The 24,625-nt window shown below is 35.6% G+C and overlaps 1 protein-coding gene across 3 annotated transcripts in view; it reads right to left on the reverse strand.

Moving 5' to 3' along the window:
- SUGCT (succinyl-CoA:glutarate-CoA transferase) overlaps positions 1–24,625 on the reverse strand; it is a 316,900-nt gene that overhangs the window by 253,588 nt on the left and 38,687 nt on the right. For 2 of the 3 annotated variants that reach the window (XM_027712011.2, XM_039378409.1), the window contains 2 exons: positions 17,156–17,299; positions 1,966–2,061 (listed from right to left, as the gene is read on the reverse strand). In XM_027712011.2, the coding sequence (XP_027567812.1) occupies positions 1,966–2,061; positions 17,156–17,299 (240 nt within the window). The remainder of the gene's footprint in view (positions 1–1,965; positions 2,062–17,155; positions 17,300–24,625) is intronic. The other variant, XM_027712013.2, reaches the window with a different exon arrangement.

Here is a 24,625-nt window from a genome sequence, read left to right on the forward strand (position 1 = left end):
ATATTCTTATGGTTACAGTTAGAATTACAACCATGCTAATTGATGGAATGTTAACAGACAAGCCATAAACACACACACACACACACACACACAACTCCACCCATAGTAAATCCACCCTAATTACTGGTTTATGAACAAAAAAATTCAGATTAAAATGGTTTATAATATTGAGGTAATATTTCTAAGACCTACTACAGAAACAGCATACAGAAAAACAGGAACCATAGTTTAGACAGGGTATTTTTTTAAAAAAAATCGTTATTTACATAATGACTAATCTAGATTAAATCAATAGACATCTAAATCAATCTCCTCAAATTTTTTATACCTCGAGAACTTTCTATGAAAAAAAGAAAGGATACTCAATGAATGTAATGACTGTGGAGAAACAAAGGCCAAAAGGACATAAAAGAATGCAAGTTTCAGTTATTCAGCCAAATGCAGTATGGTGAAGACAAAATGTTTTGTTTAGTCAGGTTTTTGGGTTTGCTTATGCAAACTTTGGACACTTCAGATCTGTTTTATACTTTCAACATACCAAAGTTCAAAAAGGTTTGCACCAAAAGGTCGCATCGCAGAAACACAGCAGAATGCAACTGCTTGTTTCTTGGTTACATTGGGTCATGCAGAGCTGGCTCTAGAAAACACAGCCATGCTGCCACACCATAACACCCAGAGGGGAGCACAGTCACTTCTGTGCTCCACTACACTTGAGACAAGAATACTGCAGGACCAAACTCATTCTTTCAGGAAGAGCCACACCATCTCCCCATTGCTCTGAGAACATTTGCAATCTGTTGCAGATAATTCTTAACAAGACAGTTGATTATGCAGTGGTAAGCACTAGAAACAGTCTCCTAGATCAAGTAGTTCTTACAAAAATAACTCATTTTGGTGTTAAACCTGAGGAGGGCTGGCTGTGACACTAACTAGTGATAGTGTTCTGCACAATGACAGAAAATTTTTGCTTCAGAGTATATATGGCTACAAGCAGGAAATATTTCAGTTATGATCACCACCACCTTCACCACCGGGAGGACAACACATTGAATTTCCCTCACTTTCTCTAAAAAGAAAGAAGATGGTAAAGAAACTCAGCAGTGCAGTTCTCCCAGACAAATGCTGGAAACTTCCCCTCTGGGGACTTAAAGGTCTCTGGCCAGAAACTGAGAAATACAGGCTCTGCCTACCTAGTTGCAAACATGACAAAAAAAATATTAAATAAAAAATAGATTTTTCAAAATTAGCATGATCTCCATCATGAACACAAAACAAACAGCTAGAAAAGAACAAAGTTTTTGTTTATTGGAAGAGTTTCCTGTACTGCCCAAAAGTAGCATAAAATTTGAAGTTAGGTTTTTTTTTTCCTGTGCTTGTTTATATGATAAAGGTCATGTTATTTTAAGGAATTTCAACCCTTCATTAGATGTAGCAGAGTATGAATTCTGCTGAGGAGAGATCTGAGGTCTGGTTAATTCCTTTTGTCAACCTGTTGTCTCACTGAGGTAGTGATTTGTAGCAAAATCAATAGAAAATGACAAATATGTAGAAGTGACAGATTATCTTGGTCATTCAGACTGCTCTTTAAGACTCACAAGATAAAACCGTGTAGTCTCACAAAATTCAGAGGGAAAAGATTTCAGTTTATAACTGGCATGGAAGTCAGGCAGACCTTAAAAAAAAGGTTTCTGTGTCAGGTGAAAACCAATCAAGCCATCACACTAGCTTTAAAGTCATCCAGTTTCAGCAAACACCTTTGATCTATTTCAGTGTTCTGTTACTAATCTACTGCAGATGAAGAAACATAGAAAATGCAGAAATGACAATGAACAACAGAACCTTGTCGTACCTAGACACAGATACATTACAGACTACAGCAAGTTATGGGAAAAGTCAATTCTTAATCTCATAATACACAAAATAATGAATTTCAAGAGAAAAAAAAACCTAATGCTTTCTGCTTACCTGATATGGAACAATACTCCCATGAGCAGTACCCCAGCGTTTCGGTTCAATTTTGCAATTAAGGTAATTAGCTGCTACATGAGTGAGACATGCAACCTGGAAATGGAGAAAAAGTATAGTATTCAGGAAAGCTGAAACTTCATTGAAAACTTCTCTGAGATTACTGTCTATTTCTATGTGCTTTAGATACATAAGTTAAAATATTTATGTCACAAAAGTATCCTTTAAATATTATATATTATGTACACTTTTTAATATTGAAAAATTCAGGCTACGACTATATCATGGAAGTGCTTGTTTCAGTACAACTCAATAAACTCAAAAATTAGTACATTCCCTGTAACACTAGTAATGCTAGACACATATAGTATTAAACTACCCTATGAGATAAGACAGTATCACCCTAAATATTTGGCAGAATGGTCAACTGCAGCAAAATAAAAATCAGTGTCTTGTCCATAGTCTAGTGCAAAGCACGACAGATTTGTGGGACAGAACTCACCATTTCCTGAACCTCAATCTCATGCTTAAATCACAAAGGCTTTTTCTCAGTTACAAGATTATCTTTTTGGTTTCTCCTATGCTTCTCATTTTACATGTCCAAGCTATGGAAAATACTTCTGAATTCTTCAGCTCCCCACATGTTCTGCAATATAATTAAGTGGTAGCCCTTAATAAGTCATCTGTCATTAGAAGATAAGGAGAGGTTTATCAAGTTATTAGTCAGACAGCAAAACTAGAAAAATATTAACTTTAGGGAAAATATGGCATGCTAATTCAGTAATCAGAATTTGAGGGGTTTAATATATATCTTGTAAGCGTGATTATATTTTAGGAAAAAGAAGTGAACATTTATGTAATGCAGTAATGCACGAAAATCAGTGGTTCTGTTATAATCAATGCCAGATTCTTTATTCTTAATTCTTTGAGAGAATACAGTGCACAACTATATCTGAAGCCAAGTAACACAATAAAGCATTAGTTACCATGCATCATTATCACTAATTCACCAGACACAATATACTTATTTTATTCTGTTAACTAGTAGCTTTATACTGTTAACCAGTAAATGCAAGTGCTTGTCTAAACAGTAGGCCATGTGACCATTTTTTCCCAAAAATATTATTTTCTCCATATTTTTCCTCTAGATGGAAGAAATTTGCTATGATGATCAAAGTATTTACACTATTTTGTGCCTACTAGTCAGTCTAATCTAAAACAAATCATGTAGTAATTAATTCAGAGTCCACTATTCATATTCCAGTAAGTGAATTATATCAGAATTTCTAGAAAAAAAGAATGCCATTTCATTTTCTTCTTCTTTCTCCATATATTCTAACAAGGCAATTTGAATGTGTCACTCTCACATTTAAAGCAAACATTTAACTGTAAATCATAGATGCAGTGATTCTGTACATCAGAAAACCTAGGAATATATAGAGCAAAAAAGAGCTTCACCGCTGACAAAAGTTATATATATATAGACATACTAACTACAAATAAAATTCCTTATTACTGAGTAGTGTTGAAAAACACTTTGTAGCTGAATTTCACTGCAGCTTGTTATAGCCCATTGTCACTTTATTCAGCTAAAATGTTGAACAATATCTAGTCTCTCCTTTGGTCCCCAAGAAAATCTCTGCAGTTAAGGAAATGAATCTGGGCGTACGTAGAAAGAACTTTTCCCTCTGGTTTGCAATACAGATTTCCTCAGCAATATAGAATGAAACACACTGTGATTATGAAGACAGCAATTTTGGGACTAACAGTTGCTTAGACTATATCAAGGTCTCAGTTCAACTTGCTACTTAGTATGAAGAATAATTCCATTGCAGTCAATGTACTGATCACTTGCTTGAATGCATATGCCTATGTAGCGTACGACACTGGTTTACTTATTATTGTTTTTTCAATAAATCATTAAGTCTTTTGACTCCCTTTTACTTTCTTCTCTGAGTTGGGTATCTTGTTCATAGTCAAATTAGCCAGCCAAAAATAATTATTAGTAGTAGTCATAGTACTATCACCAAACAAATAAATTTATGTAGACCACATCAAAGTAAACATTTCAGTGTTTTGTGTTTCACGTGGGAATACACTTAGTTGAGTGAACTCTAAGGCTTTTTGGCCCATTTATAATAACTTTCTGACAAGTTCAGCAAACTTAAAACACGATTCTGTTTCTACTGTCCCATTAAACTGTTACAGACATTCCTAGGACTACCATGCTTTTTCCTTCTCTCTCTTCCTGGCTCACTTCATTCTCTTTGGTCTCTCCGAAGATTTAGTCCCACTAAAAAGGCACTATCCAGAAAAACCTTTCAGCACAAACAATTTATGTCCTTTATAAAGAACACAAAGAATTTATCTACCTATACCTTACAGTTGTTAAGCAAACTGCTGACCTATAAGTACAAAAAAGACATCCCAACCGAACATTTCTACTGACATAATATCCTTAGAAAAAAAAAAGGTTTTTAACAATGTAAGTCTACTTCTTCAAATTCCCCTGTAATTCAAGACTCAGGACCTCACTGCTACAGACAGTTCTTGCAGCAGAAATATCTATAAAACAATCAATCTCTCAAATTGCAGTTTAGGTACATCTGTATGACATATTCAGCTAAGTATTTTTAAATCTATATTTAAAATTGCTTTCCTGAAACTCTATAGACCCATTTCTTTTCTCCTTTAATTAAGAATTAATCCTTAAAAGTAACCTTTGAACTTGTAACATTAAAGCAGATGTAATACAACGATACAGACATCTCTGTATTCATTTGCTTGCAGGGACAGACCTATGCACTGTAAATATGTATTATCAAATATCTACAGATAAGTGTTTCTTTATTTCACATCAATAAAGGGAACACATATTTCAACATTCCTTTCTAATATTACTGTTGATGGCCAAATCACATATTTGTGTTACAGACTTACTTAAACCAGAACAAAAAGAGAGCTGCATTAAGGTCTGAAAAGTTATGCTCAGCTTATGATGGAATCAGACAGATGGGAAACAAGATATTAAAAGCCACAAGGTCAGTAGACAAAGAAAAGAGACAGAATTTCAAAAGATTTTTTTCAAGATAGCACATCAAACATAATTTATTACAATGAGTTTGCTGAGTCAATCAATCATTTGCATGCAATTTCGACAAGTGTATATGAATAACAAAAGAAGGCAGGTAACTGGAAAGAAGAGAAAATAACTTTTTAATTATATTCTTTACTTTCTTCTCCCTCCAATTTTTTGTCTCCATCCTGCCACTTATCTTAACAAGGCTTTGACTCTAAGCCAAGTTAATTCACTTTTTTCTCATTCTTGTTTATTTTTTCTTAAAGTAAGCATGTAGACTGACTCTTAGGAACTTTAAAACAGGCATTTTACAACCAAAATAAGATAACTTATTTTATGCTATTCTACAGAATAGTAACACAAATATTAATTTTTAACTTCATAGAAAAAAATCATTCTAGAAAATTCCATTGCCTTCTGTTGTGCAAAGGCCAATAATCTTCCATTTACACCTTTTCCATACTTCTAGTGACATGGAAAAAAAAAGTCTTTACATGAGAAAAATGTGAACACAAGACCACAATTCACATCTGGCACACACTAAAAAGGTCTCTTAAAATCACTGATCCCATACTAGTATTTACCTAATGACTGATTTTAAATATTTTCCCCTTTCCATGTTGCAATAAATAGTTTGACACTAATAAATCAAAATTCAAGTTTCATTAATTTTTCTTTTGCAGTTATCCCTCGTTGCCCTTATTGAAGCTACCTCCATGGATACATGCACAGGATGATTCCCGGCTCTTGCTTCTTGAGTCATTTATTCATTAAAAAAAACCAAAAAACAAAAAACCCAAACAAACAAAACCCAAACCAAACCAAAAAAAAAAAAACAAAAACAAAAACAAAAAACCCACAAACATTAAAACCTAAAACCTCTATCTCTACCAAGAAAACCTCACTCCATTTAGAAGAAACCTCCACTCTTCCAGTTAATTGTGCCATTTCTAAGCATTTGACCCATCAGTTTCAGGATGTGGCACTGCACCACAATGAATGGTGCTGTTCTACCAGTTTTTAGGCAAGGAATTGTGTTTCAAACTCCTGCAAGAATGAACTGGGTAGCAGGAACCACAGTCTTGTGCAGAGGCAAGACAGCTGCCACAATTCAAGGCAGCCCATCACAGAGGGGTCCAGCAGGAAACCACAGCATTCTCAAGAGCTGTCAACACATATCACCCTATGTTTGGGCACGTAAGGGCCTCCCATCTAGCCTGGAGCTGAGAGATCTACAGGATCTAAAAGTCAGTTCAAGAGTGACATAAACCTATAGGCAAAGCATACATTCCCACCTGTGAATGTACAGCAAAGCCACTGCCCACCATCAAGCAAGATTTTACTGCCTCATCAGTGGTGTCCCTATATCTGGGCAAGGCAGTAGGTCTGGACTTTCAAATTCACAACTGTTGTTCCATAATTCCACAATCCCTCTCCACACAGGTTATTTTCTCCCCTTTAACAGCCAGTAGTACCATAGCTGCTTTCAACCAGTGATTTGTAAATTCCATTGATGACTGCAAAAGGTAACTAAAAAATGTAAAACTACTATCAAGTAGGTCAAGGCTTACTATTAAAGAGTCTTTTAGAAAATGTCTGTGGTCACGTTATGAACATTATGTGCTCTGAGTAAAAAGTGTTTTCTTCCCAGTGATGCTGATTTCTTTTAATGCAAACCTCCAGGAAATTATCATGAATTCACCCTTCACAAAAGAAAACTCCTGGCACTGAAGTATTAGTAAATGGCATAATCCCAGTCACAAGTACAATCTTGTAAAGATAAAATCAAATCTTTAATGACAAATACCTACAATTTTAAAACAGGTCTCATATTGTGTCCTGTTTTGGTGCCTTCCAACCAGACACTTAGGCAGGTATCCAACTCTGTCAGTAATCACATGCAGGATGTGGGACTGGATGATTCAAGTTAGCCACCTGACCAAACAATACACAGCGAATCACATAGTCACACAAACAATGTGCTAGGCAGTGCTTAATGAACCAAAAACAATAAAATAGAAAAAAAAATCAATGAGAAAAACAAAGGTAATTCATTTGAAAACCCTATATCGAACATGGATTATCAGAGGGGAAGATAGATAAAAAGAGCAAAACAGACTTTAAATTACATAGTTATGTAGATACTTTTTTAGCGTGAAAATGATGGCTGATAACACCTTTTGCTTTCTAAAAAAAACAGTTTAGACTACAGAAATATAGAAACCGAGGCATCTTCAAAAACACGATGCATTTGTATCACACAGAACTGTTATGTTCAGTGAAATGCAGCAACAAAAAAGAACTGATCCTCAAATTATTTTTTAATGAGCTATTTAGAGCTTATAAAAGACCAGAATGAATGCTTCTGTGCTTCCCACAGCATGGAGATCATCTCCTGATTAAGATTCAATTAGTATTAACAATAGCGAAGATTGATGCAACCAACAGATCTAGGACTTGAAATTTCAAAAATATATACAATTCAGCACAGAGTTTCAAGAGAAAGTAAGTGGTAAGTGTTAAATCTATCCTAGCTCTCCTCAGTCTCCAATTAAAACAAACAAAGAAAGAAACAAAACCAATAAACTTACACACATTCAGATGAATCTTAGGTGAAGGATAAGAAACAAAATCCTGACCATAGAATCTACTAGACAGCACTGGCATTAAAGAGAAAAAGGAAACAAAAAACCATTTCTTTTAAATTAACTCCAGTTGAAGAAAAACATGTTAAAAGGAAGAATAAATTTCATTTTCTTGATTAAAATAAAATACTAATCAGTTTTTTCTGAAAGTGTAAAGAAAGATAATACTTTAATCACTGAAAAAATCCTATGTCAGCTTCATAATAAAACAGGAACATCTCTAAGGAATTCATCACTTAAAAAAAAATCTATTAAAGATAATCTTCAGGTTAAAAATACCAAGAACTCCAAAGTTAGTGCAAAATCCAAAAATTAAGGCACTGAGTTTCCCAGGAGGAGAAAAAAAAAAAAAAAAGAAAAGAAAAAAGCCTATCAATGTATTTTCCCATAACATGATCCTGGAAACAGATGAATCATCTTAAAAGTAACTTTGAAAACAAATCCCTTTCTGGCAATTCTATGACATGGAAAATTCAGCCAAAACAGTTAAAACTTTGGCAGAGTTCTAATAACTGAAATCAGATGCTGGTAATAGACATATCAGACAACCTTGACCATAAACTTCTACAGTTATTTCCTTAAGTTTTTAAGTCTCTGAAAAAAGAATATTTATCCACTGAAATATTATGCTCAGCTTTACAAAGTCTATGCAAAATGCAACTTACAAAAAGTTTATTCTGCTACATTTTATACAGTTTTTTAAAACCATAACACATTTTCTTATATTATTTCTTAATTATAACCTTTACCAATGAGAACCTATGCATATAATACATATTACAACTTAACAGGGTTTTAATTCTATGCAATGATATCTGGTTGTATTTCATTGACTGTTTAGAAAATAGCACAGATCAACTTCTCAGAGTGGCTTCTATTCATGTAAAGAACTGCAAGCAGACTTACAAAGCATAGACCAATTTGAGTTGTGGGAGGTGCACCCAGGTAGAGAAACTCCTTCGCTTAGTAACAGAGCTCCAAGAGGAGGTGAGTAAATTGAGGAGTATGAGGAACTGAGAGAGAGAGAGAGAGAGAGAGAAACAGTCCCCACAGCAGACAGGACTTATGACACAGAGATTTCCCTGTCCTCTCTCCAGATCACTGAAGCATGTCCAGATAAGAGCAATGGAGCTGATGACGGGTCTTATAAGCTTATGAAGTCTTATAAGGAGTAACCAAGGGAGCTGGGTTTTTTTTTTTCAGCCTGGAGAAAAAGCAGGCTTGAGTGGGACCTTATCACTCTCTACCTGAGAAGAGGCTATAACCAGGTGGGGGTCAGTCTCTTCTCCCAGGCAACAAGTGATAGCACAAGAGGAAATGGCCTCTAAACCAAGGAGGTTTAGATTAGATAACATGAAAAATTTCTTCACTGAAAGGGCTCTTGGGCATTGAAATAGGCTGCCCAGGGAAGTCACCATATCTGGAAGTATTTAAAAGATGTGGCACTTAGGGGCATGGTTTAGCAGTGGACTTGGCAGTGCTGGGTTTAACAGCTGGACTTGATCTTAAATCTCTTTTCCAACCTAAATGATTCTTTTCTATTCTAAAAAATGTAGCCATATTTGACAGCTGAGAATGGAAACAGGAAAGCATAAAAATGCAATGCAGACAGATTTTGCCCACATAAAGCTTAATTACCTGTGAAGACAAGCATCAGAATAAATATAGCAATTTTTCTTCTTGTTTGCAAAGGGTAGTATCCAGAGGCTCCAAATTGGATGCTACATACATTTTGTGAAGGATTATTTTCTTTAATCAGAAGTGGAAATCTGTCAACCTCCAAAAGAAGCTGTATTGAGATACTTTTCACTTTTGATCTTATCATTAGGAACAGGGCCATTTACAAGGAAAATATGCATACACCTAACTATTTACAACACTTCTTTTTTGTCTCCACATTTATGAGCGTGAACACTTTCACAGAAAAAAGAATCTTAAGTAGTTTATCTACTCCTGACAATGTAATTTTGATCTTAGAACAGATATAAACATAAAATATAATAGTAATTTCAACAGTTTGTGCTGCAGCAGTATAAAGAGGTAGATTGCTAGATTTTTAATTTGGTACGTAAGGAGGCACGTACAGAAACAAGCTATGTCTATTTGGTTGTGTGAGAAATGTTCAAATATTCCACCCTTATTATCACAGCCAAATCTCCCGTTCATTACAGTAATTTTCTCAGCAGAACAATAGCATTATTTCTAGCACTGAAAGATCTCCGGTCACTGCCCATTAAGTACTTTGGTGCTAATGCACTACAGGGATGACGGAAGAAACAAATCCATGCAATGGAACAAAATGTTTTAAATAGTATGCTTTGCAATGTGCAAGAATGTATTTCTGTGCCTCTGCAGCGTTAATGAATGCCCATAATGACTTTTTGAGCATTTTAATGCTGTTTGCAATGCAGATGTGGTTCATCTACTGAGCTGTTAAACAGAATGCAAGTCAGAGAAATGTGGTCCGAAGTTCTATTTGACTTGAGTATTACCAATGAGTCTGGAGTGGAAGACATGGCACTTCTGCATGATAATGCTTTTTGAACAGTGGCAACAAATTTGTAAGTGATACCCTGAAGAAGGAAGTTACTCTTTAATTAATCAAAAAAAAATTGTAGTACCACAAAAAACCAAAATGTTTTATTACAGAGTAAGCTTGAATGAAAATAACTTCACATATGTTTATCAGAGAAATATAATACTACAAATATTCATTCCAAGTAAGGCAAAGCATTTTTACAAATAACTGAACTTTGACTAGACACGCACAAGTCTATAGGCCCTGATGGGATCCATCCCAGAGAAATGAGGGAACTGGTGAAAGAACTTGCCAAACCACTTTCAATCAGGTACCAGCAGTCCTGGTTAACTGGAGAAGTTCCAGCTGACTGGAAATTAGTAAATGTAACATCCATCTACAGGAAGGGTCAGAAGGGTGATCTGGGGAACTACAGGCCTGTCAGCCTAACCTTGGTTCCGGGCAAAGTCATGGAAGAGCTCATCCTAAGAGCCAATACATGGCACATGCAGGACAACCAGGCGATCAAGCCCAGCCAACGTGGATTTACAAAAGGCAAGTCCCATTTGACCAACCTGATCTCCTTCTACAACAAAGTGACCTGCTTAGTAGATGAGGGAAAGGCTGTGGATGTAGTCTTTCTAAATTTCACTACAGCATTTGATGCCGTCTCCCACAGCATCTTCCAAGCAAAACTGGCTACTCGTGGTTTGGATGGGTGGACTCTTCAATGGGTAAAAAACTGGCTGGATTGGCTGGGCCTGGAGAGTGGTGGTGAATGGAGCTAAATACAGTTGGTGGCCGGTTATTAGTGGTCTTCCCCAGGGCTCAGTACTGGGGCCAATCTTGTTTAATATCTTTATTGATGATCTGGACATGGGAGTTGAGTGCAATCTCAGTAAATCTGCAGACAAAACTAAGTTGGATGGGACTGTTGATCTGTTCGGGTGTAGGAAAGTTCTACAGAGAGACCTGGACAGACTCAACAGTGGGCTAAGGACTGAGGTTCAATAAGGCAAAGTGTTGGGTCCTGCACTTGGGTTGCAGCAATCCCATGCAATGATACAGGCTTGGGGAAGAGTGGCTTGAGAGCTGCTCATCAGAAAGGGACTTGAGGGTGGTTAACAGCCGGCTCAATGTGAACTAGTAGTGTGACCAGGTATTCCAATGGCATCCTGGCCTGTATGAAGATAGTGTAGCCAGCAGGACTAGGGAAGTTATCATCCCCCTGTACTTGGCACTGGTGAGGCCGCAGATTGAGTACTGAGTTCAGTTCTGGGCCCCTCGCTCTAAAAAGGACATTGAGGTGCTGGAGCATGTCCAGCGAAGGGCAAAAGGCTCATGAAAGGACTAGAGAACAAAGTTTCTGAAGTAATCAAACCAAGCAGTATGAAACCTTAGCTAGCGTTCCATTAGCATAACCCAAAATGCCATACTTGTTAAGGTTTACTAGATTTCCAGAGGTTCAACAGCACATAACAACCAGTTATCTTCCTAACTTAAAATTTTCCATTACGTAAAATTGAAATCTCTTCCATCAAGGTAAAACGTTTTACTTGCTATTTATCTTAACAAATAACACATAATGTGTTAAAAGGTTCTATCCAAATTTGACCAACTTATAGAATGACTTCTAAAAAGTTCTATGAGTTTAGAGGGATAGGTGAGCTCTTGGGGTACACTTGCTTAAATCATTCCCCTTTCTTTTCAACTACCCAGGTTATCCTCCTCCTAATACTCAGAACAATTCCTGATCTGCTGGTAATAAACATCTTGATTCCATTTCCAAGACTACACCCTTATTTAAAGGTCATCTAAATAATAAACTCATTAAAAGAAATGTCCTTCTTTGTCTTCAAACTCTCTCCCCTATCCACTCCAGACAGCCACTTTTATTTTCTTTTAGTAATAAAGGGGCGTATTTTTTCCATCTCCTTCCTAGTCCTTCTCTAATTGATGACAGAGGCAGATCAACATAGAAGATGAAGCTGCAACTCATTCAATCTCATACCAGAACAATGGTAGTGAACACAAAAAGACAGAGAATTTACTGTCAGGTAGCAGCTAAAGAAGAAATACCCTTGCACTTTGAATATGTACTCTGTTTACAGAGTAAAGAAAGCAACTAAATAAAGCCAAGATCAAGTTGGAGTGTATTCTACCAATGACTGTGTAACTAATCATTAGAAATCGTAACACACATACCACAGAGGCCAATATTAAATTGAGTTACTGTCATGTTAGTATGGTCTTCTGGTCTATTCAATCAAATACTGGCTGTTTAAAACCCAGAGGGATAAGTTCTGTTCTTAGTTACACTGATGTCCTCAGTGGAAATTGTTAAGAATTGTGGCCAAGAAAAGAGTTTACAGCACAGTAGATGTTTAAAGAAATGTTCGTATTAATTCAGATTTTATTCCAGTACCGGAGCTATACAGTGAAAAAGATGACATCTCCATATAGCACATACTCAATTTTTTATTATGATGGAGATTAAGAATACAATGTTTTGCAAAGATGACATTTTATAACCTTGTAAAAACCCTCTTACTCAAACCATACCCAAAACAAGACAACTCTGTTACAGTCCTCCTAGTTGGCCTCCAAAGTCACCAGAAACAATGACCTCTAAAAAAGAAGATTTTCTTTCTGTATTCAGTCAACTCATGACTGTCAGCAAGCAGATAACAAGACACAGTCAAGAACCTGAGCAGTATCTAAGTTCCAAGATTGATATTCGTCATACAACTTACTGCTCAGGGATTCTGTGATGCCATACATGTCCTACAGGAAGTATGTAATTGTTCCCAGTTTCACCCATACCCAATAATTTGTAAAAGACATGCCTTGAAAGCCCTGAATAGACAGCACTAAAAGCACCTTAAATAGATAAGCCTTAAACACAGTGATCTCAAGAAAATGTGATGCAGAAACAAAAACTAATAGCTTTTAAACCTCATCATTACCTGAGTAAACTCACTGTCAAATTAAGTACAGAGATGGAATATAGAAAATAATTTATACCAATTTTCTAGGTTTTCTTAGGGTCACTTCAAAATTTTAAGAAGATTAAGAGTTTACTATGGCAAATACAAACTAAAACATAGTAATTAGAAGCAGAGAAGTGCCTGATGAACAATCATATAATACAAAGAATATTAACGACATTATCCTGTCTGTGGAATCTGGGAAAAAATACACTTCAAAATTGCAGAAATGTTAAATGTAAAATACTTCTTGCAGATTTTCAATCCAAAAGAAACCCACTTATTACAGTATTTGTTGAAGCCTGGTTGTAATTAAATAAGGAAGGATATTAAAACTTCCAAGAGATTTTTTTAAGCCACAACAGAAGAAAAGGCACAATTGCATAATTGGAACCAAATCCAAAACCCACTTCCTTCTTATTTACTAGTATCATCTAAAGGACACTATTTAAATGCTGAAAGGTCAGGAGCTGACAACTATGAATCATCTAAAAGTCAAAAATTTCAAAGGAATTGTACAACATGGGTTAAAAGTTTATAGATGAGAGATATAGAAAATTAGTGCTCACTGCAAAACCACATCCTAGGAGTCACTGTATCTCTTGTCAACAAAATCAGAGAATCCTATTTTGTTATGGGAAAAGAAATCCTCTTGGGTAGCAATAAGTGTTTGCTACACAGAATTTGAAAGAAAGACGTCTTTTTTAAGATATTAAAAATAATATATCTTCAGAGAACAGGATTTCACTTGATAATTTGGTGCTGCACAGACCAGTTAAATACAAAACTAACTTGCCAGTCAGTGGGATATTTCTTTAAAAAGCTTCAGATCACTTTCATTGGCAGTTGAATTCAGCTCAATGCTCTTTGTCATTTGCATATCTGTGCAGGAAATTAGTATCAAAAGCATTTTCCAGCCCTACCCTCTGGGAAAAAAAAAAATCCTCTTGCAATCCTATAAGGCATGCAGAAAAGTGATAGCACAGATATAGATGGGCATGTACATGCTAGGTTTTTTTGCTATAAAATAAACCATGCAGTTTTCACGATTTTCTAATCGAGTGCCTTAATTCCTGGTTTTTTTTTTTTTCCTTTCTGACATAATCAAAGACATCAACACTGACCAATGAAGACATATGTATTGGTCAGCTTCACGATTCTCAGTTCAAAACAAAGGGCTGGACAAAAGATGCAAGTACACTCCTACGTTAGCTCAGTGCATGAAAAGCTGGCAAAACCAAAAAGTTTCATACAAGTCCCTGCTTTTGCAACACTATTAATAGGAGGACGGTCCAGTAACGCATTTATTTTACACACAGAAAATTCCTTTTTTCTCATTAAAAAATATTACACTTCAATGAAACTCATTCTGAAGGAAAAGTTATCATGATGCATCTGTTTGACCTCTAGATCCCATCATTAATCAATGACAACAAGAATCTAACAAACCAAAAGTCTACAACTTTAGGTTCCTTATAGTTTTGGCAGCATCCATGAGAAACTTCTAAAGGTCATTCTTTTTAAACATTCATCACATGAGGAAGAGCTAGTTTTAGGTATCTTTGCTTGGATGTAAAACCCTAATCCCTGTGAAAGCATGGATCTTATCACAGTAATTGTCTAACTTTCCTTTAAAAAACCCATTACCATCAGAAGTCCTGTAAGAGCAATTTTATTATTTACTTATTTAATTTTCAGATTTGTGCTACTGTTATTAAACTCACCCTTAAATACTTACAAATAACCACCAGTATTGCAAAAAGAAAGAAAATTAACCAGAAAAACTAGATGTTCTCTCTGAGGGAGGCTCAACAGTCAGCTACATTTTACTTCATTCATTTTAACACATTTTTTTAATAGAATTGATCACATGGGTTTATTTTTGGTACTCTAGCACCTCATCTACAAACATTTCTTCTAACTGAATATATGTTCTCATTGCAGTCTTGGGCCAACACCCTAAAATTAATTTGGACTGAAGTAACAGGATTATCTAAAAAAAAAGCACCATTTTCTGAATAACATTTTATACCCATACACTATTCCAAAATACCAACTTATTTAATTTATCCAACACTGAAGTAAATAAAACCACTTATTTTTCAATGAGAATGTGCATGTATGGAATTACCTGTTAATAACTTTTAGACAACTATAATTTGGTAACAAGCATGGAACAACTTAATGTTTGAAAATCTCAAAAAACTACTAAACTTTCCCTTCACCATCTAGTACTTTTTCAGTTAAGCTAAGCATATAGAAGACAAACACCACCTCACATGCTTTGTTCACTAACACTTATCCAGGTCTTCAATCCCTTTCCTATGTATCCCAGTGAGTGGCCTAAAGGACAATGTGTAAAAGTTCAGACAGAAATTCTGCAATATAAGAACACTTTTGTGCAGAGTTAAATCTATCCTAACCAAGAAAAAAGATTCCAAAGACAAATGAGGTAGCAAGCTGAAATACAAGAGCTACAGCAAAACCTAACTCTTTTTACCTTCAGCATTTGATAAAATATCTAATAAAAATCAAGAAAGTTTCATTTAAAAAAAAAAAAGCCAAAAACGGTGGAATAAGGAATTAAAAAAACAAACAAACAAAATGCAAACAAACAAACAAAACCAAAATACATTAATAAAAAATAACAGAAATCCTTTTAATAAAATTAGAAATGAAAAAGATCAAGGACAAGTTGCCATAATATGGAACACTACAATATCTTAAAAATAAAATCCCCTAACTATTAAAAGGTATTTAACATACATTTAAAATATTTTTCTAAACTGCTTATTACACTTCTCAAATGCAGACACACTATTTACAAATATGTTTACATATAATTAAATTCAGTCCTTACAAACATTTGTTCTGAAACAAATGAAAATTTCTTTGTTGATTTAAGCAAGGGCTTCCCCTCCTTTCCAGATCTGATTTTGGAAGGTATTTAGACAAGAGCAGTAGGCACTAAAACAAGAGCAACCTCAATCATTAGTCTTAATCACTATTATTATACAATGATATAGGTGGGAAGGAACATTTGGAGATCATCTTGCCCAACCTCCTGCTCACACCTGGCCCACCTGCACAATGGGCACTGTCATCTCTCAACTGTACTGACAGATACAATGTGAAGACAAATACAACTGAATAAAGATGAAAAAAATGGAACACTGTAGTAGCTTTGATTAGAACTTCATATAATTTTGATGCACATTTTAAAACATAAACAAAAATTCCTCTGCAAAAAATACCCGTTTGGTACCAGCAAGTACCTACATCAGCAAGACAACATATCATCCAATCACACGCAGCTCATACCAACATCACTTTCTTTTTACAAATTATAAATCATTGCACCATTGGTGCTTAACTGTTCAAAGAAAATTTAAAGTTCTCATTATTTGTAGTATATGGTATATCTTTCATGATCAAAACAATTTTGTCTTCAATACGTCTAGAAAAAATTCTGCATCTTCAAGTTTACTTTATTCTTTAATTCCCGGAGCCAAAAGGCAGACTTCCTGGACTACATTACTTTGAAACTTAGGTGATACTTGATTACTCTGGGTGATTTTGCTCAAGTTATTCAGCCACTCTGATACTAACACTGCCCAGTGCCAAGGCCCCAAAAACCAGTTTCACCACTTATACTTGTCTTATCTCAAATCACCTACTACAACTGTTAAAATCTCAGAGATATTATAAACCTTGATTAACCTGTGTTTTCCAAGAACATGTAAAAAGTGAAAGCCAAACTTAATGCAACAGTAACTATAACCATGTCATATAAAATGGTCACTACCAGAGTGGCAGAATAAGGAAACTATCACTAATGCCACTAGTGTCATTATTATTTGTCATCATTAGCTGTAGTAACTAATGCATATTAATTTGTGTCCAAATGGTAGGTTTAGGTTCAAAATAAGGAAACAAAAGGAAATTTTTTTAAAACTCCTACCTGAGTTGACAAGAGATTGCAGTCAATGTGCAGCCCTTTTCCTGTCTTATACCTCTGAAGTAAACCAGCCATAATTGCTCCATATGTATACAGCCCAGTAGCAAGATCTGTCATTGCTACTCCCAGTTTAACTGGCTCCCCATCCTAAAGAAAAAAACACCCCAAAACAAAATGAGATAAACAAAACAATAGACAAAACAAACAAAAAAAAAGGGAAGAAAACAAGCAGAAACAATACAATTGTGCAGGGCTATGATCTTATTGGCATCACAGAGACATGGTGGGATGACTCCTATGCTGGGAGTGCTGGAATGGAAGGATATCAGCTCGTTAGGAAGGACAGGCAGAGGAGATAAGGACATGGTGTTGCCCTCTATATAAATGACCAGTTGGAGCGCATGGAGTTCCACCTGGGGATGGATCAAAAGCTGATGGAGAGCACAGGGAGGGCAGTTACAGGTGACATTACATTGCTGCTACAGGCTGCTCATCCAAGAGGACAGTGTGGATGAGGCCCTCTACAGAGAGACAACAGTGGCCTCACATTCACAAGCCCTGGTCCTCATAGGAGATTTCAACCATCCTAGTACTTGTTGGAAAGACAACACTGTAGACCCAGACACTGTAGAAAAAGAGCAGGTTCAAGACAACCTAAGGAACCTGAACATGGACAAGTCTATTGGACTTTATGACATACATCAGATGTAGGTCCTGAGGGAGCTGGCAGTGGAAGTGGCTAAGCCACTCATTGTAGCCCAGTGAAGTTCCCACTAACTGGAAAAGGGGAAACATAGCGCCCATTTCTAACAAGAGAAAGAAGACGACCCAGGGAATTACAGGCCCATCAGTCTCATCTTCATATCCAGCAGGATTATGGAGCAGATCCTCCTGAAAGCTATGTTAAGGCACATGGAAAGTATGCAGGTGATTTGTGACAGGCAATATGGCTTCACTAAGGGCAAACTGTGCCTGACAAATTTAGTGGCCTTCTATGATGGGGTTACAGCAGTTGTAGATATGGGAAGAGTGACTGATGTCATCTTCCTGGACTTGTGCAGGTAACTAACCCACATGACATCCTGGTCTCTTAAACTAGAGAGTCATGACCTTGATGGATGGACCACTTGGCGGATAAGAAATTGGCTGGATGGTTGCACTCAAAGAGTTGCAGTCAATGCCAGAAATCAGTATCTTTGAGTGAACTGAAGTATAAGAACCACCACTGAAAACCAGATATTCTTACAGCAGGTACACAGAACTGTCGCTTTATGATGCTGCATACCGCAAATTGTGAATGATTTGCTATGTAACTTTTTGTCCCTAATAACATAATGCTTCAACTTACCAGTGCAAAAAGAAAAGAGATAATGTTAGACACAAGAGAAGCCAGTGAAGACCAAATTTTGCCATGCCCAGAAGCCAAAGGTCTAAACAGTTTCCAAGGTGTGCTGACACAGGTGCCTGTCTGTTTGAAAGGCAGAACCATATTGCTTCATTGTTCTCACTCCCTTTTTCTCCCTTCTCTTCTGTCCCTCCCCCAGTCAAAGGTCAGTGTTGTATTTTCCAGTATACACACTTCAGGCTTCTAGTAAGAAAAAAAGAACAACTTTTTGTTTAGACATGTAAACATTACACATGTAAAGACAGGCAAATTCCTGACCTTCTGACTGAAATCACTGAAAAGTTGTTGGTTCAAATATCCTTTTTCAGTATGTCGTCCCTTTTCTGGCATCAAGGGAAGAATCTTCATTTTACTCATGTGTTTCAGAACTTCTGTAATCATTGGCATGAAATACAACCCTTCTGCAATCAATGGCAAAATGAACTTCTAATTTCAGTCCAGCTAGGCTTTTATCAAAAGATCTTAAAAGTGCTTCTTCTGAGACATTCTTCCATTTCCTATTCTGAAAAGTTTGAGGTCAGGTGATCAGCAGTTCCTTGTTTTGAAGTATTTTTTTTTAATTTTCAAGTTTTGAAGAAAAATAGAAGTGCAAAGCTAATGGGACTGTTCCAGACCTTTAGCTCCCCCATAAACCCATCATAAGACAACTCAAAATCAGTATAATTGATAAATAATAACTGCTTGTGAAGTACCCATAAATGTATTTAAACTAATGTAGCATAAGTTCAATAAAATTTAATATACAGAATTATTTTAATTAGCCATATCTAAGCTTCTAAGTGTAATTATTGTAATAGTAATCTTGTAATCAAGATTGCAAGAGTAACTGATAATTATTAAAATTATTTTTAAAAGAGTGTCTTGACTTCATGTAAGAAAATTAATCTTCACCATCTTTTTTCTTTTGCACTCCAACAGGATTTACATAAATCTGGTGTCAAGTCATATATAAGTTACAATATTTTTCTTAAAATAATTTTATTATTAATTGCATTAATAGAGCAATTTTGAAATGAAAGGTAGTAGGACAATATTTCCTATGTAAGGTGGAAAAGGCTGCTATTTTATTCATATCATGGAAGTGACTAAAAATTATAAAATCTGTATCAAATATGACAAAGTTAAAAAAAAATCTGAATTACTCTCATTCAAACTGCAGTAAGGATTAGTCTGTGGCTATCTATAGCCTAGATATCTATAGATTGATATGTAAACCACACAACATTAAGGTGAACACTGCTTTAGGAAGTACTACTTTTTTGAAGAACCTCTTATTTCTTCCTTCTCCACACTCTACACCAAGCAACTTCACCTTCCCAGTAGAAAAGACAACTCAAAGGTTCCAGTCATTTACTACTCTCATTGTACCCAGCTCTGGGGGAAAACAGGCAAGAAAGTTGTTCTGTTTTATGTGTGCAAAGGCCTACTGAAAAAACTAATTAGCACTGGAATGTTTTTGATCTGCAGAGCTATCACTAAGAAATAAAATGCAAAAAAGAAAACAAACCTAAAAATGTTTCCCCTCTATTATCTGCTGCAAGATCTCAGTTTGTTAAATTGTTCTTTCTTCATTACAGTAATTTCATTACATTCACCGAGTTGAGAAAAAAATTAAAAATACTTTAGATTTTGCAAACACATGTGCAGCAACATTCTTAGTTTGAAAACACTTTTCATCATTTTCAAAGTGTCATTAATTTCACCCTTGAATGAGAAAACTACACTTTGAAGATTCAGAAATCAGGACTATTCCAATAGATTATTACATACGAATTTGCTTGATTCCCACACCTTCCTCATCAAGTACTAAACTACCTACTGTTTAAAAGCAAACACTTTATTTGCCTCAGTAAAAAGTTAACTTTTATTTCTAAAATACTTTCATGATTTCCCTTTACCGAACACTCCTGCAAACTACTAGCACTATATTGTTATTCTTATTTTTAACATGTTAGCTTTACTTTACCCTAATACTTCACAACCTATAATTTTGAACAAGTCCACACAAGTTCTAGCCTTCTTTGGTCTTTCCTACCAAGGTTCATGACTAGCTGCCATTTTTCACCGCTTAATCAGCTTTAATCAGCTCCTGTACCATAAAACAGCCTTTCGGTGGTAGGATGCTTAGCTGTAAGTACTGTGAAACAGATTCATTCAGGCTTTCATCTCTGTCCTGCAGAAGAAGGGAAGTGAAGCTGCTTTACATGAAGGATAAAGCTCCACACACACAGAAATACTTTCCTTTAGACAGAGCTTCTGACAGCACAGCAGTAGTTTTATGTAGCTAACTTTACTTCAGTTACATGAACAAAGTAAGGACCTATACAGCATCTTTGATACAAGGAAATTACTCAAAAGTAACAAACACCACCACCTCTCTCAGCCAAAAGTGGTATTACTGTTCTGGTAGAAAGACGAAATATAGTCCTAGTCAGGGAGAAGTGCCTTAAGCAAACAAAGCTGCATCAAGGCTCAAAGACTGGGTTGAACCCTAATTAGGTGCAGCACCAGGACATGCCCTTTTCTCATTTGAAAAGAAAAAGATTCACGCCAGTAGAGTGGACCTTTTCTTACATCACTGTGCTTTACTTATCACTGTGCTCAATCTTATGACCAGTTTACACTTTTATGCCTAATTTTTGCTGCTTGCTAAATTCCTTACAATTTGTCAGCATATTCTGGCCCAGAGATAGCCACAACATGTTTTGGAAGCTTCCTTTCCTGAACCTATTTTTTGCTCTTTGACATATTTTCTATTCCCAAACTTACAACAATAATATAAAAATCATCCATTAAAAATGAAAATTGTTTTGAAATGACCTGCTTAATAAAAGCATTCTAAGTCCAGTAGTCTTTACAGATGTGAAAGAGTTGCTGGAGCTAATATGAACCAGCAATGGCTGTATTTTTCAACAGCTCTGAGCTATATACCAGGTGTACCCCTTTGTTATAATTTGTTCGAATTTAAGTTGAAAAATGCTCTCTCTGGATTGTAGATCCCAATCATGTCTTGCTGTCTGATATTCAGTAAAACAAAAATATTTCTTCAGCAGGAAAGAATGCACCACCATAAAGATACTTTGAATACTGAAAACTCCATGTAATAATCAACTTGGAGATGCAAGGGGATTTGTATTCAAATTGGGCTTTATTTAATTAATTTCAAGTTATTGCCTTAATGAAATACTTGTTCATTAAGGAATGATGAACAGAAATGTTCATCAAAAGGATATTCATCTGGCACTGATATATCTGAATATATTAAGTAAAAAGTTTCTGTTCCTCAAATATGAAACTTGAATGTGGTGTTTAACTAGGATATATCTATAAATTTTTTTATCCAGGACAATAAAAGTGTCATCAGGGCAAACTTTGTCCTTTAGCATATTTTAATTTATGTAAAGAAAACCTGAATGTGGCCTGAAGCAACTACTTTCATTCAAAATGGGTTTGTGTTACCGATTTATACAAAACAGATTCCCCTCATAAACACACTAGAATTTCAAATTTCATAGGTGTCATACATTTCTAATACAGAAGTAATCAAGCACATGTGTAAGAGCTGGAATTCCATGTATATTTCTGTACATGAACACATGACTTAAAGATAGTATTCTACCGTGTTTGGTTTTGTACAACCAGCAAAAATCACACTAGCACAAATGCATCTGTTTGTGCCTGTAACTTCACAATATTGCAGAAGTTATAGCTTGATTTCCAGGTTCAGAATATGCTCAGAAGCATTTCAAACTTATTACCATTAAGTGATATCAGTAACTTCTATTTCCAGGCAGGAAAAGGTAAAACACTGACTTCTTTTTTTTATGCAGGAATATGTATTTCTATTGGATCTATACATTTTTAAAAAGTCAGATACAGGACAAAAGTTTAGTATCCTATTATTAAAATGCTTTGTGAAGAGTTGTAAATATGTATACCTCAATAGTAAGCACTTCAGTCATGTATGCAGATATTTTGTTGCTCCTGCTCAAATTCATTGTAATTTGTCTGTTGCATAAGTTGATGCCTCTAAAATCATCCTGCAAGCACATTCAATGGTTTGTTTACCTAAGTTTCCACAGAGCACTGTTGTACTGATGATGTTATGCTGAATTATCTATAGCTATTGCAATGCAATACAAAACCAACACTGTCTGTTATAACTTTTCCTTTTCCAGTTTATAAGAGTGGCCTTTTCTATTTTATTTAAGAAAAAAAAATCGTTTACTAGGGTATGCTTCAAATGAACATATTACCTTTAGTATATAAATTCCATGTTATCTGGTCAACAAATAATTTAAGCTTTATTTTAAAAAGCACCATACAAGAGTGAGTAAGATTCTTTTTTCTTCTTTATTTTGGCCACTTTTCTACATGCTGACTGAAACAAGGTTTTCTGCTTTTGTTCAGAGTTAGTTTTGTGGAATTTTAAACATAACTCAGTCACATGAATATAAATGTAAGAAAAACATGGAAGATTTTACTTTTTCAAAGTAACTTTCAAAGAAGTATACAATATGATTTTAAAGCCACTTGAGTAAATTTTCACAACATCAACAAAAGCCACATTTGCTTCTTTGGAGTCATTGACTACTTGAGTCTTTGAAAGAAAACTGTCCCTCTATACATCAAAAAATGGTTTTGAGAAACTGAGGAAATACTATATGAACAACTTCAAAAAAAGAAAAATAAGAAGCAAGTTTTAGCATGTTTATTTTAATCATGCAAAAGAGTGACTAAGTTTGAATGAATTACTAAAAGGCCCCAGTGAACAGACAAAGCTGTTACTGACAATGATTAAATAATTCCTATGACTACATTGCCTCAAGTCTTGGTGAGGTGATGTGAACATCTGGTTTTCCAGTGCAGATCTTAATACAATCTTTTAACAAAATCCATCATCTTCATAATGGCCACCAAGGACTATTACTCTCATAATAGAACTTATATGCAATTATTCAGTATAACAGTTGTATTTTCTGTCATTCCCATGTCATTGAAAAGCTTTACAAGAATCCTACGTTTTTCAATTTTTCAACATCCTTTCCTTTATTTGTGTTGCACTAACAGCATTTGCTCATTCTATCAGCTTATACTCCCTTTTAATTTTGTTTGGTATATTTTGAAATGTGCATGAAGTTTCTGGCATTGTACTGGAAATATTAATCTCCACCCTGCAAACAATGGTCCAGATGTAAAATTTACTTACACTACAGTTACTGTGATCAGTCTTTGCTTAGTGTATACGTGCCTTACACATTTGAAGGGAAGTAAGAGCCATAAGGACTGCACTCATATCTTCTCGTGTTCTGAGATGGGGCATCCTATAAGTATGTACCAATAACATGGCAGAAATGGACAAACAGTTTCAGGACACTAGGCACAAGATGTTTCAGCTCATTCAGTCAAACAATGCTTGATTTTTATTCTTTTTTTCCTAATAGAAAGGACAACTCTGGTAACAATAATTGCCACAAGCACAGAGTTCTGATGTTTGCCATTATTCTCAGCAGAAAACAAGTCTATTTGGCAGACTATCAACCCTGCAGTAGAGCTGAGTCCAAATCATGTGTGGTTAGCTTTGAACAACCTACTCAAACATGAGTATTTGACACTAAGTAGAGAAACTTTATGCACTCCTTGTTTATCTAGGGCATGCAAGTTCATAGAGATCTGTCCTACTGCTTCCAGAGTATCAGGAGCACCACCACAGAACACTTTGTAGCATTTACAAAGCACAGAACAGACTAGTAACACCACCTTACTTGAGAAGCGACATTTGGAGGCCACATTCCTTGCATCTGTAGGTGATTCAAGACAGCATAAGAAAATGCTTATTTGGCCACCATTTCTCTGAGGTGAAGACACACATTTTATGTATCCCTAGAATCCAGATACTAAACTACCTCGGTCACGCTTCCTGCACTACTGCAACTACCAAGGATCAGTGGGATTAGCAGCACATAAAGCTTTCCAGAACCACTAATGGCATCTCTCTGCTTATTTCCAGGCAGAATGATTGAAAAAACTTTTTGTCAGAGTTATCTACATAGCTTCACAGTTCCCTC

This window comes from Pipra filicauda, unplaced genomic scaffold (genome assembly GCF_003945595.2).
Source record: "Pipra filicauda isolate LSUMZ 115617 unplaced genomic scaffold, ASM394559v2 scaffold137_size4652046_pilon, whole genome shotgun sequence".
In the NCBI taxonomy this organism is placed as follows: Eukaryota; Metazoa; Chordata; class Aves; order Passeriformes; family Pipridae; genus Pipra; species Pipra filicauda.